Genomic DNA, 17,049 nt, shown 5'->3' on the forward strand with positions numbered 1-17,049 from the left:
ATAGTACCTTGTGTAATAAAGTACAATTAAAATAAAAACTATAAAACATATAAGTGTTGTTTATTCGTAGCAGCTGCAGCAGAAACCTCGCAATTAAAAACATTAACAAGAAAACTTTTAACACTAGTTCATAGTTTTCACTCGCTTCAGCATTAAAAGTGTTTCAAGCAGTTTGGCAGTAGCATCTTAGTGCCTTCCACAATTTTTTTGTTTTTTTAACTTTCACATTTTAGTTACTGATATTGAATTTTCCTAATAGAATTCGTACGATTATAATTTTTATTTAGCAAATTGTGTTCTTAATTGCCCTGGATTCTTATGGTAATAATTCTATTAGAAGAGACAAGCTGTAAATTAGAGTAATGGCTAACAGAAGTGGAAAATTATGGTTATATTTTTGCTCTTTACATTCTTTCTTTTGACAGGAAAATTACTTCCTCTTTCTGACATTACTCAGATGTAATTTGTAGTAATAAACAAAGGAAAACCAAGAGCCTTGTAGGTATTACACCTTGTTACTGTATAACCAGCCATAACAACAAACTATACACTAATATTAACTATAAAAAACTCTCCAGGTTCATACAAAGCACCAGGATTCTGGGTCACCATCATGACCGTTAGTTTTCTTTGGATGGATTTATTTTGTTATCTGTTCCCTCATCTGAAGTCTGTTATCCCTTTTCTTGGTAAGACGAGGAGCGGGAAGTGTTCAGTACTTGCCTAAGTACCCTCCCAAACGGGAGCCGTCCTTCTGCGTGTTCAATCACTTTTATATTTGTGTTTATCAATCAAATGTAACCAAATTCTCAGCTGGTGCACATGTCATCAAAACACTGCGAGATGCTGTCACTTGCAAAACAGTTTTTCAAAAACTTAGCTTCACTGTCAAGACAAGTGCTGAGTGGAGCGAACAAAAAAATCCCTTGTCTCGAAACAAATTATTTATTCACTTGTGGTCAGGGGAGAGCAAATTATGTTCTGTTCCTCTTAATTCGGCACTTCACTCTCCCGGTAGGGTTGCCAACTCTATAAAGTTCCAAAAAAAGGACCCCCTAAAAAAAATTAGGGTACATTCTGGGCCCGATAGGATTTTGGAGCTAGGGAATATACCGGGTATTCAGCATAAGACTACCGTTACTTCGGCAGGCGATTCTGGGCATCATTTGTAATAAAAAAATTCTATATAAACTATGGCTCGATTCGGCTCCGTTTTATAGATATTTTTAATTTTAAGTTTTTTCAAGGTTTCGCTACTTTTTAGCAAACAGTTGTCTAGATTTCTCAAACTATTACAGCTACAGCAATTTCAATTAGCTCATTAGAAAGGTTAAATTTCCTTTTAAATAAGCTAATTTATATTCCAAAATAATAATATCAAGTATTTCACTTTGTAGCCCAAACATAAGAAATAGCAAGTTTCTAATTTTTTTCCAAAAACTTTGACTTCATTTTTCTCAAAAATATTAGGTAGGTATATATGTTTAAAACGTGCGCTACTAATGAAAAACATCTACATACAAACACCTTTCGAAATACGAGTATATACCATGAATAGTGGTTATTTTAAAAATTGATACAGAAATCTGTGATTAATTGCAAAAAAGTAGGCCTCAAAACAGCGTCGGCATTATGAAAGGAATTCACCTACCATAAGAATATAATTGATTAGAATCATCTAATCCAGAACCATTTTTTGCGTTTTGTTCATCGTTTCATCAATAACCTGTTGACCTATTCAGTTCAGTTAGAACAGAAGAACAACACGCCAAATGAAGAAGTCTCGGAAGTCAGAACTTAAATCAAAAATACAATAAAATAAATTAGATTTGTGTGAATAATATCTGAAAAAAAGGCGTCCTTTCCTAATTTAAGAAAGGACAAGGACAACCAGGTGTTAAAAAAGGACTGTCCTTTCCAAAAAAGGGCAGTTGGCAACCCTACTCTCCCGTGAACCAACAACAACACAGAATCTTGCTATTTCGTCAACGAACAACTCACTATCATGAAAGACTTTTCCTCCTTTGGTTTAGACAAGATATATTGTTATCCAAAGATGGCTCACACTCCAAAGTTTCAGGATGTTTTATTAATTTGTAAAGTTAATTTTTGGATCATCCGGAAGAAAATGAATCATCTAAATTTATTGTAAAGTTTTGTAAAATGTTAACTTCGGTGAAGAAGAGTCAGAAAGCACTAGTTTGTTGAGTCATTAAGTTAGTTCTGGTGCTCTAAAATAAAATATAATCATTATTCTTACACATACAGAGTATTTCCTTTAAATTCTCTTATCTGGTTTTGAGTTATTTTTGCTGGAGATGGATTATAGGTGTACGATGTGAACTTTCCATAACCTGACATATAAGCTCTGTACAATAAACAGTTTAAACAATTTTGACAGTAAACAATTACTTTGTAAGTCACGGATTAAATCATTTACAGGACTACAAACGTCTATCCTCTTATAAGGTAACTACAGCAATGGCGAATTAAAAAAAAAGAAAAGAAATAATATCAGCTTATGTAACAAAATATATGGCAAGAAATAATGTTTACAGGTAGACTTTCTTCAGCTGGTTTCTCTTGAATTAGATGATAAACACTGTCTTGAGCAAAATGTTTGTGTTACGAGTATTTTAATAAAATAAGCCAAAACAAGTAAATAAAATTTAATTATAAAATAATTTATAAATAATACATTTACAGTTCATATTCACAAGTCCTTATACAGTTTTGTAATTTAATTTCCAAGTTAATTAGCTTTTAAATTGGCTCATTGATCTTTTGAGTTGATCTTAAGTATTAATTTTCAGGAGAAAAAAAATCTTAATTAACTATTTATTCTATTAATTAGTTTCTAGATTTAGCTCTAAATCTGGCTCCTGTAATGGGTCTTCTAGTTCTCAGAAGACTTCTATTAAAAATAACTTCACAGATTGTGTCTGAGTTTTTTAACTAGTAGCCTGCTCTTTCGAGAAATAATCCGAATGAAAATGTATCATAAAGAAAGCGAACTATGGGCGTGCAAATTATTCCTTCTAAACTACTTCTGAAGTTCTGATTTTTCTAACTGCGGACTTTATTTATTTTACTAGAATTGTATTGGAGACAAAAGTATATTAGTTAAAATTAGATTTGTAATAATACTGGCATTTTTATTTTTAAATACAAACTAAGGAGAGGTAAAAACACTTAAAAATAATTCGTGACAGTAATTATTCATGTTTCGGTTTATAGAGTACTTATAGAAGAAAAGGGAAATAGAAAATAGTCAGCATTGATAGATCACACTGCCGCCTGTGTTGTTCAATATCTACAGGATACTGGCATTCGTGTTTTTGAGATGGCCAGCACGCAGCCCGGATTTAAATCCAATCGAACATCTTTGGGATGAGCTGGGTAGGCGATTAAGAAGGTGTAATAATCCTCCCAGGAGCTTAGAAGAGTTGCGAGGTGCTCTGGTGGAGATATGGGAAGAAATAACACAAGATTTCGTGAGAAATTTAATAAGGAGTACGCCGAGGAGATAGGATGCAGTAATTCGAACAAGAGGAGGTAATACAAGTTACTAAATTTTATTTTAACTTTTTTAATCGGAAGAAATACATTTTTTTTTCAAACTCATTTTTTGTACTTTTTTGTTAAAGGTTTTTATTTCTTTTAGATGATTTTTTATTTTACGTATTTTTACCCTCCCTTGTCTTTACACTTCTTATATTTGGTAACTAAAATAAAATGTAGAATAATAAAGTTACAGAGAAAAAAAATAACGCATTTTTAAAGTGCGCCACTTTTTTTTGTGGAGCAGTGTATATTTATATCACTTAAGTGTTATCTATGCCACAACCTCGCCTCCAAAATATGTTAGCTTCTATTATTGTTCAAAGAAAATTGATCTGGTAGATATAAAGAATATATTCAGTTGTGTAATAAATATAATTTACAATTGTTTGATAGTACTGGATTAGAGGATAGTATTTTGGAAAATTTAATTGAATCAATTTATTTAGATTTTACAAGAATGCTGGACACCGGAATTCTGAACGCCAAATTTCACACGTTGTATAAAGATCTTGGTGCGTCAGTATGCCAGTGATAGTAACTCCCTAAATTTAATAAGTTCTGTAATGAAACTGAGAGGGGAGTTGCTATTGTTGAACTATAGTGTCAGTAGATCTGAGAAACGGTGAATTTGTGCGCTCTGCAATACTGGAGATATCGAAGATACGGCCCATTTTGTGGGAACTTGTCCTATTCTGAGAGAGTTCCGTGTCAGATGGCTAGGAAAGGTATCCATCAGTCGGAGGGAGGTTATTAGCCATCTGAATAGGCTGTACGAATGGCAGAATATTCACAGATACACTCTTGAAGCTTGGCTTTACCGAGCATTTCTAATAGAGCAATTTAATTATGATCCTTAATCTTTTATAGTAAGTAATCTTTATAAACAGTCTTTATAAAGAAAGCATATATTTTAAACTGAGTATATAAGTAATGGTCTTAGTTATATACTGTGCAAGAATAGTTCCTTTTTAACTAAAGTTATAATAGTTTCGGAATCTGTACCTCTGTGTTTTGTATTTGTATTGTATTTATAAGTTTAGTTATTTTGTTTACCCGCGGCTACGATAAATTTTAGTTTGATTATCTAAATTTGTTGAACTAGTATAATACCAAACTCCTGGCAGACGGCTAATAGCCATGCCTAATTGCTTTAGTTTAAACTTTAAATATTGTAGTAAACAAAAGTAATGTGAATAAAGCGATTATTATTATTATAACAATGAGATAAGACCAAGTCTTTATATGGCTTCGTGAAGTTGCAGAAACCTAATTCTCCTTAACTAGTTGTCTAATGAAGTAACTAATATTATGCAACCAACTAGCTTCTTACTTATCACTTAAGTCATTCTTTTATTCATTTTCAGGGCAAAATTATAGCCACCGATGTTCTTATATTGCCTTCATTTCCAAACTGGTTTTTTAAAACTACTAGTGTGGAAACATCCACTCTTCACTGACTATACTCTGCCTTGACTTCCATGTAAAAACTTTTATACAAACCAAATTGACTGCTCCTACTTTCTTAACTTACTGAATTTCCATTTTTCAAACGAAAATTCTAGACTGAGATACTTTATTCAAAAAACGAATCTATACACTAATTGAGAGACTGACTAAAATTTAGCCCCAGACTAAAAGAATCAGAAAATAAACGATGAATTTGAAACACTTTAAATTCTCCTAATGAATTTAAATTTTATTTATAAAATTTTAATTCAGAGAGAATACTTGAAATTCTGATTTGTGTTTTACTTAGTTTATGCTTGCCAGGAATTGATTACTCATCCAACTAGTTTTGGAATTTGTGTATTTATTTCTTAAATTAATTGATTACTAGCATTTACATTGAAATACTTTAAATGCATGCTTAAACTTCTACAATTAGGTTACCTATTTTTTTTTATTTTTTATTTCATTCTAAATTTTTTTTTTTTATAACTTTTACTTTAACATTAGGAAAATATGAGATTTTTTTATTTTTCAGGTAACCGGGAATAAACCCGTACATATTTAAATTAATTAATAAGAATGGATCTTCGTATGCAATTAAATTGAGCTTTGTTACTTTAGCCAATTAAAAAAATTAATAGTGTGTATTTAATGATTTTATTTTTTTTTTAATAATATATTAACTGAGTTCCAGGCAGGTTTTAGACGGGGGTATTCGGCTATTGATCATATCTTCACTTTAACTAACCTTATTAATGTCAAGTTTTTGCAGAATACAAAAAAAATCTATTGTTTTTTTGTGGATTTGAAGACTGCTTTTGACTCCGTGGACCATAGAATGCTAATATTGAAGTTTTTCAATCTTGGCCTCTCCTCTAAATTTATTGCAGCAATAAAAAAGTTATATTCTGCCGCGTGCTCATCAGCCCGAGGTACGCAAGGTATGTCTGAGTTTTTTTCAGTAGGCAGTGGAGTGAGGCAGGGTTGCTTTTTAAGCCCCACTCTCTTCTCGATTTTCGTTAACGAACTCCCCTCATTTCTGGAAGGCGGTGTTCACATTGGGAATATTAAAGTTAAAGTCCTTCTGTATGCAGATGACGTGGTCCTCGTTTCTGACAATCCTACGGCTTTGCAGTGGAATATTAACTTGTTGGATAAATATTGCGAACTGTGGCATCTTTTTTTGAATTTGAAAAAGTCCAAAATTGTAGTTTTTAGGCGGGGCGGCAGATTAAGGTCAGATGAAAGATGGTTTTTTAAAGGTGAGCGAATAGACACTGTTAATAGTTACAAATATTTAGGTGTCACTTTAACATCTCATTTATCATATCAACTGCACTTCAATAACAGAGTTTCTGCAGCTAAATTTGGTTTAAACAGTATTTGGTCTCGTTTTTTTGTAGGTAATGAACTCCCTTTACAGTCTAAATACCATGTATATTATAGTGTTCTTCGCTCAATTATCTGTTATGGAGCGCAAGTTTGGGGATATCAAAGTTATGAAGTACTTGAAAAATTTCAGAGATATTTTCTGAAAAAATTATTTGGTCTTCCGATGTGTACTCCTAATTATATGTTGGACATTGAAACTTCCTTGGAACCCGTTGTTCTTTATACTCTCCGTCTGCACAGTAGATACGTTTTAAGGGTGCTCTCTTTTCCCTCATTTTGTTGGATTGTTGCCTTAGAGATAGTGAAGCGCAAAGCTTTGTGGTTTAAACAGTGGATTACTTTTGCGAGTAACCATTCGTTGGAATTTAGCGAGTCTCTGCAAAATTTGTCAAGTTGGGAGGGGCAACTTTCTGCACTCCTATTGAAAATGAGGACAGATCTTCGGGGAGTTTCTGTGAGGCGTGCTCTGAACTCAGAACATTTTTTGCTCTATAAGACGCTCTTAGATGCTGACGCAGAATTCTGCATATCCAAAGTGGGCAGTTCTGATTTGAATATGAATGAGCTACGTTGGCTATTCAAATTAAGGGGGGAATTAGTTTATTTGAACTTCTCTCCCTGGGAAAAAAGAGACTCTCTCAAAGAAAGTTGTTCTTTGTGTACTCTAAATGAGCGGGAAGACCTCTATCATTTTTTGTGCCTTTGCCCTATATTAGCGGAGTTCCGGCGTAATATTTTTGGGCTAGATACCTTTACTGCACCATTCATTGTTAATTGTCTAACTAATAGTGCTCAGTGTAAACCTTTAATAAGGTTCGTGGAATGTGCCTGGAAGTACAGGCATGAGTTAATTAGTGCTTTGTAATTTTTGAGGTGATAAGAGCGATTATTATGTAAAACATAAAGAAGGAAATTATTTTAAGTTGGTTGTCTTGTATTATTTTCATTTTTTTATATTTTATTTATTTATTTTTTATTTGTCTACTTTCTTGTCCTATCATTATTTTATTTTAGTAATATGTTGATTTTGTTTTATTTCACTAATTTTTTAAAATTTATTTGAATTGTGTATAGTGTTTATATAAACCAAACTCTGGCAGACGGATTTATCCATTGCTATTATAATATTCAAACATATCTATGTAATTTGTTTTTTCTGTTTAAATAAATATTATTTACTACTAATGATTTTTTTTATATTTATTTTCAGCGTTGGGATCCTGGCCAGAAAGAAATCCATTATACTTTGATTTGTTTGATACCAAACGTTGGGCCTTTAGTTTTTTACCAACACATTTATTGTTCAAGTAGATCTCTTTGCTATTGCTGTGAAGCCATTTGTCTTCACTTATCTCTTTTATTTATTATTCAAATATAAAGGAAATGTTTTCACATTGCTTTATATATAAATATATCCCGTTACAAACAATCCATCACCTGCTCGTGACTCTATAAGAGGGCCCTAGAAAGAGGAAATCTAAGATATTTAGCTGGACATGACCCTGGAGCTTCACTGAACTAATTCTTTCCTTACTGGCAGCATTTGCTCTTCTTCTTCTTCCTTTTTGGTATTACAGCCTTAAAGGGCTCTAGCCTCCTAAATTACTTTCCTTTTCTCCGCTCTCTCTCCGAAGTCCTCCACGTCATCCAGTCATTGTTTTTGTGGCCTCTCTCTACTTCTTCCTCCTTCCAGATAGCAGTAAACAACTCCTTCTGAATCCTGTCCTTCCCATTTTTTCCAGGAGACCCATCCACCTCAACATCTCACGTTTTATCACTCCCACCTGGTCCTGTTGACCATATAGTTCTTTCAACTTCTAGTTCGACCACATTTTCCATATTCCACTCTGTCTTAACGGCCAAATATTTTCTTCGAACAATGAGAAGTCGCTCATCCTCAAGAGTTAGCATCTACCACATATGGCAACCATTCTTAATATGGTCCTGTACAATATTAAGTTGGCTTTCCTGGATAGCTGGTTGAAGCGCAGAACTTGCTGCATGGAGTAATATCATTAATAAATGTGTTACTACTGGCTGTTATGTTTATTTTGATTTGATTCCTATGTATAATATCAGCCCAAGGTACCTGAAGGGTCTAAAAACTCCTAGGCAACATTTTAATGGTTGTTATTATTCAATAAAGGGGGCAGAAACAAGTACTAGACCTTGAAAAGCTTCCCCAAAAACAATAATAACTTTGTAGCCAAGTTAAGGTCAACAATTCTGACCCATTGGAGAACAAGAACCAGCTCCCCAAATAGATTTTTGTGGGCCCCATTGTGTAACGCACCGTAATCTTGTGAAATGAGATTCTCTACAAAACCCTATAAATCCTCATTTGACTTCAGCCTTTTTACTTATTATGTATATCTACGCTATCTTATTTCCATGTAGCCAAGAGCAGTTATAAATTGCATAAAGTAGAATAAAAAGGCCAGAAGAAAATGTTCTTACAAAGCGTTACTGTTTACTGCAGAATAACCCAAACGAGGGCTCACCTCAGATTCCCGAAGAAGTAGCCTTATAATTTAGCTGTAAATAATGAAAGGTAGTGCCTCGTCCCAAATATTAATGGCCTCAAAGGATTCTTTTTAATTTTATTTTTCTTAATGAGTTAAGAACGCCAGGTGTTTTTTTTTTTTATTTTCTTCTCAGCTTTGAAAAGCTTATCTATAATTTCCGTATTCAGTGAAGTTCTAACTGCACTGAAGCATTAGCAAGTTCTAGAGATGCACATATTCTCTAGAATATTTTTTTAAATTAGACAATTTAGTCCAGGCTTTTCAGCTTAACTAACTAATTAGAATATATAGGTTTCGTGACCGTAAATTATTAAACTAAGGATGGAAGATTGGCGAGGAATCGGTCAAATAAAAACAACAGGTCTTTTTGCCAACGTTTCGACAAATATATTGTCTTCTTCAGGGCCTGGATATTACAAATACAAGCAATTTAGAGAATCAGTAACATAGAAAATCAGTAATATAAAAATAAAACAAAAATAAAAAGAAGTAAAATACAATAAATTCTTTATAATTATTGAAAACATTTATTATACGTTTATATTTTATTTTTATATTACTGTTTTTTCACTGATTTTCTTTGTTACTGATTCTCTAAATTGTTTGTATTTGTAATATCCAGGCCCTGAAGAAGACAATATATTGGTCGAAACGTTGGCAAAAAGACCTGTTGTTTTTATTTGACCGATTCCTCGCCAATTTTGAATCCTTAGTTTAACTAATTAGATAAATTAGTTCAGATTAATCATCATTAAATCTAACTTGACAAGGCAGGTGTACAAAGAAAAGAAACTAATACTTATTTACACATTTTTCAGATTTATTAAAAAAAAAAAAAAGTAAAAACTATTTACAAAATGTATGACAAACTATTTACAAAGTTATGGCGTTAAAATTAGGTACTCATAAGGATTTACACCTTAATAATGTTTTCTTTCAACTTTTTTACTTTTACTGGATCACCACCAACCATGATGATGATAATGTTTTGGATAAACTACCTCCTTATGATGGTGAATATATTTAGTTTTATAAATAGGTACTGGTACTGGATATGGTTTAACTACTGGATAAGGTACTTTCTTGATGATCTCCACTGGATATGGTTTCTCCACTGGATATGGGACTGGTTTTTCTACAGGTACTGGTACTGTTTTTACTACAGGTACTGGCACTTTTACTGGTACAGCATAAGGGTGTGGTACATGGACGGGTACGTGAACAGGTACAGCTACTGGATGTGGTACGGCCACAGGTACTCCCTTATAATGTACTACTGGTACATGTTTTTCTACGGCTACATGTTCTGAGATTAATCCAACACTGCAATCATAAATATAATATTTGTATTCATAAATCATCAAATTTCATATTTATAAAAATGTAATAAATATCGAAAAATTTATTTAAAAGGAATGAATTAGAATCTGGAGATTTGGAAGGTAAAACCACTGTTGACAAATTTTGCTGGCTCTACTTCCTACTTCAGATCATTAGAATTTACAAAGTTAATAATAATATCAAAAAAAGATGCTTTTGCTGGCCATTGGAGGGTTACTGTAAGCTCTTTCTAGCTTACCATTCGTTTCTCATCATTTCGTTAAATAAATTAGATAAGAGGAGAGACAAGAACTTAATTTAAATTTGGAAAAGTGTTTAAATTAATACAAAAGTAGACTTCTAGTTGGAATAACCACAATCTTAAAGGTATGGTTTTCACCTATAGATTAAAATTGGTAATTCACTTTTCTTCTCTTTTTTTCAAAGAAAGTTCCAAAAATAAGATGTTTATTTAACCCTGATGCATAGAATTATGTAAAACTAGCCCACTGTGTGAAAGTGAAGTTATAATAAACCAGTTTAATGTGTAGGAAGTATGCTATTCATTGGAACACATAGAACGTTTTATTTTCGCATATTGTCTGTATCGAATTACAAAAATTTACAACAATGACTTGTGACTAAGGTAAACAAGAACAGCCAAGTTGCTTCACTATTTCCCAGCATGGTGTTTTCGATTTGTACGGTTACAAAATTCATTCTTGGTTGTTATTGTCATGTTGTTTTGTATTATTACTATTATTTAAATTGTATTTTTGAATTGTAGGGCTTGGCTCAGTATTTTTTTTACTATAGTGCAATTACTATTACCTAAATTAAAAAATTAATCTCCATAGTAGCTAAATAATAAAAAAATATCTGTTTTATAAACTAAAATTATTCTTTAATAAAGATCGACTTTCCGTTTAAATTACACGATAAAATATATCTAACTTCAAAACTCTTCTCTAAATAACCGTATCATTTGTTTTTTCCAGATTAAACCAAGTTTAAAAATGGTTTAGCTACATTTATAAATTAAAATAAAAAATAAATTAAATTGTTTTTGGCCTTTTTTCAAACCATTTAACTAGGTTTAACTAGGTCTTAGAGTTTTCTTAAAAAACAAAAGAAAAAAGCAACCTCTATGTAGACTCAAACTTATTTTCAAGTGCCACAATTTGATCATTATGGTTTGTCAGGCAATAATCTCTAAACCCAAGTTAAAACAATTTTACAGTACTACCTAATTTTACTTTAGTTATTTGTACTGCTAATAATTATAAACCAAAAAATTTTTTAGTTTAACAAGATTACTTGGTTAGGTCAAGAAGATGAAGCAGTTTAGAAGATAAACTCTAATATAGAAGCTAATATCCTCTTTTTAATGAAAGTAGAAAAGCTTATCGTTTCCTCAAGTTTAGTCTGGTGATGGCGCTTCTAAGGTATATAAATTCAGGGTTTAATTCCTGTCAAAACTTGTGCATACTGATCCAACCTTGGTGCTTTATTTTCACCTATGCTTAGTTAAGTCAGGGTACAATTCCCAAGAGATTTAGGAGACTACAGTGCCATGTTAACGAAAGATGTTAAGTTCCGAAAATTGAACAGGCTAATGAAAAATATCAGGACAAAGGGGCACTTTTTTTGAAGAGATGAATTTATCTTTGGACGAAGAAACATCCTAAGATTCTTAATGTAAGCCAAAGTATCCTGAAAATTAAATGAAGCAACTAGAATAGGAATTAATATTAGCAATAAAGTTCATGTGGTTTCTAGAACGGGCAGTATGTTAAACTGAAAGATGATTAAACTGACATGTTCTAAGAGAGTTGTTGAATGAGAAGGCTAATGTTAATAGAAAGAATGTGTCTACTTACGAGTAGATTTGGTTCATTCGTGTAGAATGAGTTAGGAAATTGTGTGTAAATTGTAAGTCTAAGTCTTAAGACTCAGTTTCTAAATTAACTTTCTTAAAAAGAATGGTTCTTTTCTGCATATAACGAAGCCCGTAAATACCTAAGACTGGCAAGAATAATTATAAATCTCAAAATATAAATCTTATATGTTTTACTTACCCACCGTACCCACCGTATCCACCATAACCACCTCCATATCCAACCAAACCAACGTGCCCTTCTAGACTTCTTTTGTCATGAAGTTTGTTATCATCACCATCTTCCGCTTGTAGATCTTCTTCTGTTGCTCTTGCTAAAGAGAAGACTAGGAGTAGCAGTGTCGTTCCAAATAACTGTCAAATGGAATATATTAGTTTAGTAAATGATATTCTGAATCATTTGTTGTACTAAGAAAAAAAAAATTCATGACAGCTTGTGAACTATCATAACATGTGAAAGTTTGGACTCATTTGTGGATAGAGATCTAGATTATAGGAGCTGCCCAAAGACCTTTAGCAGCTTTACAACATTGTTGGAGAATAATTTGTACAGGAAGTAGATTAGAGCTCTTTTTATGAGAATGTTAAATTTCGGCGTTCTACATTATAAAAGTATACCCACAGGTCTTGCTAAAGCAATGACTAACCTAAAGAAACAGACAATTCTCTTGAAGTTTCCTTTGACTGATTATACATCGAAACCGTGGCTCTACCTCAAGTTCGAAATAAAACAGTTAATTATAATAGTTTCATCTTAATGTAAAAAAAAAAAGAATTGGCAGAAGATGAACATTTAATTACTTCTTCTTTTTTTTATTTAAAGAGAATAACAACATATTACGTCAGTACTTTTGCCGAGTGAAATGACTAAATCAATCATGAGTCATGAGAATAATACTATCTGAAATGATAAATGAGTTCAACAGTCATGGTGACAAAAAAATATTTTTAACATACATCATTAGAAATTTTCCAAAACAATTAAATCAAATGAAATATATATTCTGAAATCCAATTCTTTCATAATGACTTTCTTTTTTTAAAGAAACATTATTGTATTTTCTTGAAGGTTAAGTTTTATTTCCTTATAAGACTAAAGGCTAAAATATTTATTCGAGAGTTCTGATAATCTGAGGAATAGACTTCAGAATAAACTAATTATTTTCATTGATTTTGTCCATCATAGTGCACACTGACTAGCTATAAATTATTATTTTCTTACATTAACTGTACCTTTTCATGGTTTATCATTAAATATTATCGCTGTACTACGCAGAAACTTCGATGACATATTCCTTTTTAAATTAGTTAACAAACTCATTGATTATCCACATCTTCTCTTCTTTAATAAATTCCAAGTTCCTCATGTTGTCTTCCACTCTACAGATAAGTTCACTAAACTTATTCATTAGTTATTTTGATCATTCTCCTTTGTCGCGCAGACCGACGGTGGCTGAAACTACCTAAGTACATGTTCCCCAGTGTAAATAACTATTTAATTAATTTCGTGGAAGTGCCTTCAGCAATGAGAATGACCTTCGCAATTTTCTTGATGAACTTCTTTTATCATGAAGAGTTCAAAATCTCCTAACCATTTGGTCATCTGAAGGGAAATTCTTTGTTGATTACTTCTTTTCCCACTTCTATTCTATCATTAAAAACTATTGCAATTACTAGGAATAAAACAACACGAATATTTAGCATCACCCCATTTACTGGTGTTTGAGGTACCAAAAGTCTAAGAGCTACCAATTGGTAAACTTGTACCCAGTTACAACCAAGTTTGTTCGCAACTCAGGTTATACAAATTTCAATCTCCTATTTAAATGTATTTTCCACTTTCTCTTTCGCTTGTCAGAGAAAATATTCATTTTGGATCAATTTTCAGGATAGATTTTCCATGTAAAAAGACTTTAGAAATTAAATCATATTGTTTATATGAATTGGAACAAAATCTAACGACAAAGAGTCGACTTTATTAATTGCATATCTCCCAGATCAGTGATAGCAATTACTATTAAAACTTTGTTGAGGAAATCTGCAGTTAAAAAAAAGATAGAAATTGTTAAAAACCACTTATCATAATTTTTTAACCAATAAAAAACAAATCAGCCCTTTGCGGGTAAAATTACTAAATGTATATAAATATAACTGACAGTCACTTTATGCAGGGATGAAATCACTCTATAAAATTACTATACAAGAGTCGTTTGAAAAGTCCGTGCAAAGTCAGAGAGATAGCACCACTGGCGCGTATCGAGGTTATGTTTAGTTAGTAGCATCTCTTGGAAGAACACACACCAAGTTTCAGCCAGATCGGTCTATTTCTTTGTGTTTGGCATTCGTTTGAATCGTGGAAGTCGAGTGATTTTCAAATTTTCGAAATCGTGTGAAGTGTTGCAAGGACGGTTTGCAGCTGTTCCAGAAGAATCCGCAGGACTTTAAGCGTCGTTTCGTCACTGTGGTTGAAACATGGATACATCACTACACTCCTAAGACCAAAGAACAATCTAAACAATGGGTTATCAAGGGGGAATCTGCGCCAAAAAAGGCGAAGACCGTTCCTTCGGTCGGAAAGATTATGGCGACTGTCTTTTGGGATTCGCAAGGAATAATCCTCATCGACTATCTGGAAAAGGGTAAAACTATTACTGGTGCATATTATTCATCGTTATTGGACCGTTTGAAAACCGAGCTGCAAGAAAAACGCCCACGATTGGCCCACAAAAAAGTCCTTTTCCATCACGACAACGCACCAGCTCACACCTCAGCAGTTGTGGTCGCAAAATTAATGGAAATAGGGTTCCAACTCGTTTAACATCCCCCCTATTCTCCAGACTCGGCTCCCTCGGACTATTAATTGTTCCCCAATATGAAGAAATGGCTGGCGGGAAAAAGATTTTATTCAAACGAGGAGGTGATTGCAGAAACGAATGGCTATTTTTCAGACTTGGACAAATCCTATTATTCGGAAGGGATCAACAAACTAGAGCAGCGTTGGACGAAGTGTATAAGCCTAAAAGGAGACTATGTTGAAAAATAAAAAAGGTTTACCCCAAAAAATTAAGTAGTTTTTATTTTTGCACGGACTTTTCAAACGACCCTCGTACAAGCCTAGATCTTTGCTTAAAATAAATACTTACCAAATATCTGTTCATGGTATTACAGAATGTACCCTAGAAAACCAAAACGAGACTGGATAACCAGCGGCAGAACTCTTAAGTCTTATATATATACACACACATTTATACATAATATGCACTGGCGGGGACATGGACTCTCCTCACCTGGCCACCACTTTCACACTGCGTTATGCAATTGGCGCAATACACTGGTAATATACTTCGGAGGGGAACCTGCAGGTCTTTCTGAAGCAGGTATCCTGCTATCCTGGCCACTAGGCTATGTACAACCAGCTTCTTCTTGGCACTAGTTTCAGTTAATCTTTAATATTTATTTATTTTTATTTTTTGGGTTTGCAACATTCTACATTTTTCATAAAATAGAAATTTTATTAAATTTTTGTTAAGCAAGTTACAACTCAAATTGAAACTATTTGAATGATGGTAATTTAATATTGCAAAAGACTTCTCTGTTTTGCTAAATATGATTATCTATTTTTTATTATAGAACAAATAAATTATTTATTTATTTACAATACGGGCAATAACTCAGTTACAATAATATATAATTTAAGTAACATTTAATAATACATAACATATAATAATTTATAGAATATACAGATATTATACACACATACACATATTATATACACAGACATATATTATACATATTTACATATATTACACATATGTTACATACATGTGTTGAAGTAGAAATAGAACATAAACATACTTTACTTAACAGATATGGTTTAAATTCTCGTACTTCAAAAATAGATATACTTTAGTTAATTAATAAATTTTAATGATATCACAATCAATTGGTATGAAGTTTTCCATAGTGAATATATAGTTTTCGTGACCGCAAATTGTTAAACTTAGGATGGAAGATTTGCGAGGAATCGGTCAAATAAAACAACTCGTGTTTTTGCCAACGTTTCGACAAATATATTGTCCTCTTCAGGGCGTAGCTATGCGGGTTGGTTGAGTTACAGAAACTAAGTAACATATACATAACTTAGTTTCTGTAACTCAACCAACCCGCATAGCTACGCCCTGAAGAGGACAATATATTTGTCGAAACGTTGGCAAAAACACGAGTTGTTTTATTTGACCGATTCCTCGCAAATCTTCCATCCTAAGTTTTCCATAGTACTAATCACAGCAAGATCAGTAATTTAAAAAACGCTTCAATTCAATCATGTTGGTATTGAATAAATCAAAATCAGCGGATAGATGATTAACTTGATCCGCAACTCTTGGAAAGTAACTGAACCTACGATAATTAGTACTATGGCATACTTTAGAAAACACTTGTTTTTGTCTAGTACTGTTTGTTGGCACATGCAAATTTAACAATGATAACAGTTCAGGGTAGTTCATATTATTATTTAGTTAATAAAATTAAGTCTTTGGCTTGTCTACGAAACTGTAAAGTATTCAAACCAATAAATGTCATCGTACGGTACTTCCGTCATGGCTTTTGTCTCTCGACACCAGAGCAATCTTAGGAATCTCCTTTGAAGTGATTCAATCTTGTTGATGTAAGTTTTCTGATAAGGAGACCATAAAGCATAAATATTACAAGAATATTAGCTAACACTAACAGAGTTAACAAGTATATTGTTAAATATTTAAAATAATTTAATTAAATAATCAAATTAATTTGAAGGTAATATTTGTTCTATTATTATAATCATGTTTTAAGACATTCTGAGACTTTATTGATTTCTGTTTTAAAATCTGTTCCGACCTACAGGAATAATATATCTGTAATATT

General features: G+C 32.4%; 2 protein-coding genes across 2 annotated transcripts in view; one reads left to right on the plus strand and one right to left on the minus strand.

Moving 5' to 3' along the window:
* lin-52 (DREAM core complex component lin-52) overlaps positions 1–17,049 on the plus strand; it is a 450,123-nt gene that overhangs the window by 61,029 nt on the left and 372,045 nt on the right. The window lies entirely within an intron of this gene.
* On the minus strand, positions 9,736–15,451 carry LOC141452336 (uncharacterized). The gene is made up of 3 exons (XM_074124371.1): positions 15,291–15,451; positions 12,329–12,501; positions 9,736–10,253 (listed from the first exon to the last, which is right to left on the minus strand). The coding sequence occupies exons 1-3, from the start codon at positions 15,303–15,305 to the stop codon at positions 9,890–9,892; spliced, it is 552 nt and encodes a 183-aa protein (XP_073980472.1). The 5' UTR covers positions 15,306–15,451; the 3' UTR covers positions 9,736–9,889.

This window comes from Rhodnius prolixus, unplaced genomic scaffold, assembly GCF_049639745.1.
Source record: "Rhodnius prolixus isolate KJV_2025 unplaced genomic scaffold, Rpr scaffold_3, whole genome shotgun sequence".
NCBI lineage: Eukaryota > Metazoa > Arthropoda > Insecta > Hemiptera > Reduviidae > Rhodnius > Rhodnius prolixus.

Coding starts and splice junctions, on each gene's coding strand:
- LOC141452336 (XM_074124371.1), bottom strand. Junction 10,254..12,328: donor GGATACGGTGGGTACGGTGG/GTAAGTAAAACA, acceptor TTATGATTGCAG/TGTTGGATTAATCTCAGAAC.